Source organism: Amphimedon queenslandica, unplaced genomic scaffold (assembly GCF_000090795.2).
Source record: "Amphimedon queenslandica unplaced genomic scaffold, v1.1 AMPQUscaffold_13507, whole genome shotgun sequence".
Classification (NCBI taxonomy): Eukaryota; Metazoa; Porifera; class Demospongiae; order Haplosclerida; family Niphatidae; genus Amphimedon; species Amphimedon queenslandica.
The window spans coordinates 624,824-628,612 of NW_003546257.1; the positions used below are offsets into that span (position 1 = coordinate 624,824).

The 3,789-nt window shown below is 34.8% G+C and overlaps 1 protein-coding gene across 3 annotated transcripts; it reads left to right on the forward strand.

Moving 5' to 3' along the window:
* The first annotated feature begins 6 nt into the window (after window positions 1-6).
* On the forward strand, window positions 7-2,553 carry LOC105316596 (ubiquitin carboxyl-terminal hydrolase CYLD-like). 3 transcript variants are annotated; one of them, XM_011411618.2, is made up of 10 exons: window positions 7-404; window positions 448-613; window positions 958-1,210; window positions 1,286-1,377; window positions 1,438-1,504; window positions 1,546-1,678; window positions 1,733-1,841; window positions 1,892-1,965; window positions 2,008-2,203; window positions 2,252-2,553. In XM_011411618.2, the coding sequence occupies exons 1-10, from the start codon at window positions 135-137 to the stop codon at window positions 2,482-2,484; spliced, it is 1,593 nt and encodes a 530-aa protein (XP_011409920.1). In that variant the 5' UTR covers window positions 7-134; the 3' UTR covers window positions 2,485-2,553. The 3 variants fall into 3 exon arrangements, with proteins under 3 accessions (XP_011409920.1, XP_019864338.1, XP_019864337.1); XM_020008779.1 differs by having other exon boundaries at window positions 7-305; window positions 354-404; window positions 1,892-2,203; XM_020008778.1 differs by having other exon boundaries at window positions 1,892-2,203.
* Window positions 2,554-3,789: the final 1,236 nt, after the last annotated feature.

Here is a 3,789-nt window from a genome sequence, read left to right on the forward strand (position 1 = left end):
CTGATAGGGTGGACATGATGTATGTTTTAGATACTTTTAATGAAAGTTTTACTGATGTTAGTGTTAAAGGATTTGTACCTCTTGTTTAGTGAATGCAATAATTGTGTGTGGGCGTTAGATCACGTGACCTAAAGATGGCTTGGTTATGGAATCGAGATCGCAAGAAGGAGAAGCCCAGTGGAGCAAAGGAAGGTTCACTGTACAAAGAGAATGCAGATCAAATAAAATATGATGTTACTTCTTATCCTCCTCTTGATCCTGGTCTTCCTCCTGATCCTCATCATCAGTTCACTATTGGGTCAATGGTACGTGTTGATGTACAAAGAGGTGATCCATTTTATGGTGTAGTACAGTGGATGGGGACACTGCCTGACTACCCTGGAACAATAGCTGGAGTGGAAATGGTAATTATAGAATAAAGACCTTTGCTATGAGTTTAAATCATAGGAGAGACCATTACGAGATTGTACTGATGGTACATGGCGTGGAAGAAGATTCTTTACTTGTCCTCTTGGTAAAGCTTACTTCTGTCCATTGACAGCCCTTAAACAAGACACAAGATATATGGATGAAGAACAAGTACCAGCACATATGAGACAAGATATTGATAACCGTATGTTAATGCAGTTTGTGCTGCAAATGACAAAGCATGAATTATCATTTTGAATTACAGTACCCATGTGTAAAAATTAACAGCTATGTTGGGTAGCAAAATTCAATGGAGAAAGAGTATAGAGTATAAAGAATTTGTTTGACTGGTCTGTAACTTTTTAAGCTACAATAGTTGGTCAAAAGAAACAATGAGTGCTACTAAGCAAGCTAGATTTGGTGCCGGCAATGTGCAGCTTTACTATAGCTTGCTTTATGCATATACCCCATTGATGCACCATAGGGTATGCACCGATATCTAATTCATTCTCAGCTCCGCTAAGAGGGCTATCATTATCTTCTTTATAGCATTAGCAAAGTATTCACCAGTAACTGAAGAAACTGACACTATGGCTTCTCCTGCAGAATTATTCAATTTGTACATTGGTGATGCACGTGGTATTCAAGGTCATCATAATTCATGTTACCTTGATTCCACTGTGTTTGGATTATTTGCACTCTCTAATTCATTTGATGTTTTGTTATTGGAAGAACCAACTGAAGAGGTTGGAAGAAAAGTTAAATATTTCCTTTGGAAAGGAATTGTTAATCCTTTGAGAAAGTGAGTGTTTCCTAAACTTGTTGTATTACTGTTTTTTAAAACTGGTTGCTATAACTGGTTTTTCCTGTATAATAGGTATGGATTAGCAAGATTTGAGTCAATAATGGGATTGAGAGATAGTTTAGAAGAATTTGGTAGAATGAAAGGAGCCAAAACTGATGAAAAAGGTAAACTACTTACTGTGACATCATCATTATTATTATTGTTATTATTATTATTATTATTAGATCCTGAAGAATTTCTTAATCTTTTGTTTAAGGAGGTGCTTCACATACCTCCATTTCTCACTATTAAGTAATTAATAATAATATTATTATTAATTAATATTGTATTAGACGTCCTTTTGGAATTGAAAAGGAGTATTTCATTCAGTTGTTTTTTGAGATTGATCCTAATAATACTGAAGTACCTAAAACAGAGAAACTGATAGCACAAATGTTTCATGAACAAAACATCTCATTCACTAGAGTAAGTTTATGTTACTTATCATAACTTGTGATAATTATGACACTTGATGTGTAGGTTCCTTCCAAACTGTTGCTTCAGATGCCACGTTTTGGTAAAGAATTCAAAATGTACAGCAAAATAATTCCATCACTGACACTTGATGTGAAACTATTAATGGATCCCAGTAAGGAACAAATAGTATATTGAATTTTTTATCAATTCCTTCTTGTATAGGTGCTAGAGGTGGTCAAAAGTGTAAAGTCTGTTTAAGAGATTCAGTATCTTTTGTTTGTTACAATTGCCCAGAAGTATTCAATAGTACTGATTACTATATTTATTATTGTTCTAAGTGTAATGAAAGACTGCACAGAGAACGTAAAGGTCATCGTGTAGAAGCTGTCAATATCAAGCTGGGAACCAGTGATGCTAACATTTTGTCAAAGATGGAGTTGCTGTCAGTGATATGTATTGAGACCAGTCATTATGTGTGCTACACTAGAGCAGGAGATAAATGGCTGTTTCATGATAGCATGGCTGATAGATTACGTATGATAAACCACTATTGATTTATTATTATATTTCTCCATTCTACAGATGATATGTACAATGTTCCTAGAGTGGTTGATGTTACTGCTGGGTTACAGGAGTGGATCTATTCCCCTACTGCTAGTGAGGATCAACTGATGAATACTCCTGCTAGAGATATACCAGAATATGTTCGTATATTCACTCAAGATATTTACATGTGTGTATATGTTAATCCTGACCTTGATATGTATGGTGACAATGATCCTGAACAGTCGTTTTCACCCAATAATTATTATTGACTTTTTAGCATAATTACTTTATAATTATTATTTTTATGCATTATTAATTTACCGGCAACCCTTCCCACAGCTTCTTTAAATTTGGGGGCCGGGCTTCATGGCTTCCATTTTCATGAAGGAGAACCATGGGTATAGGCAATCAAAAGAAGAAAACCCACCAAGTACTAAAAGTAAGGCAAATTTTGTTGTAGGAATAGATCACTGGGCCAATATCAACAGGTCCTTCTGATCCTCATCATCAGTTCACTATTGGGTCAATGGTGTGTATTGATCTACAAAGAGGTGATCCATTGTATGGTGTAGTAAAGTGGATAGGGCCAGTACCTGACTACCCAGCTGGAGCAATAGCTGGATTGGAATTGGTAATTATAGAATAATTATATCATTTCATTACACGTTTAAATCATAGGAGAGGACATTAAGAGATGGTACTGATGGTACATGGCGTGGAAGAAGATTCTTTACTTGTCCTCCTGGTAAAGGTTTCTTCTGTCCAGTGACAGCTCTCAAACAAGACACAAGATATATGGATGAAGGACAAGTACCAGCACATTTGAGACAAGATATTGATAACCGTATGTTAATGCAGTTTGAATCATTATTCATCATCTTCTTTATAGCATTAGCAAAGTATGCACCAGTAACTGAAGAAATTGATACTGTAGGATCTCCTGATCTATTCAAATTGTATATTGGTAATGCACGCGGTATTCAAGGTCATCATAATTCATGTTACCTTGATTCCACTGTGTTTGGATTATTTGCTCTCTCTGATTCATTTGATGATTTGTTATTGGAAGAACCAACTGAAGAGGTTGGAAGAAAAGTTAAATATTACCTTTGGAAAGGAATTGTTAATCCATTGAGAAAGTGAGTGTTTTACAAACTGGTTTACATTAATTGCTGGTTATTATAACTGGTTTTTCCTGTATGTAGGTATGGATTAGCAAGGTATGAGTCAATAATGGACTTGAGAGATAGTTTAGAAGAATTTGGTAGAATGAAAGGACCCAAAACTGATGAAAAAGGTAAACTACTTACTGTGACATCATCATCATCATTATTATTGTTAGATCCTGAAGAGTTTCTCAATCTTTTGTTTAAGGAGGTGCTTCACATACCTCCATTTCTCACTATTAAGTAATTATTAATAATATTATCATTAATTAATATTATATTAGACGTCCTTTTGGAATTGAAAAGGAGTATTTCATTCAACTGTTCTTTGAGATTGATCCTTTATATACTGAAGTACCTAAAACAGAGAAACTGATAGCACAAATGTTTCATGAACAAAAAATCTCA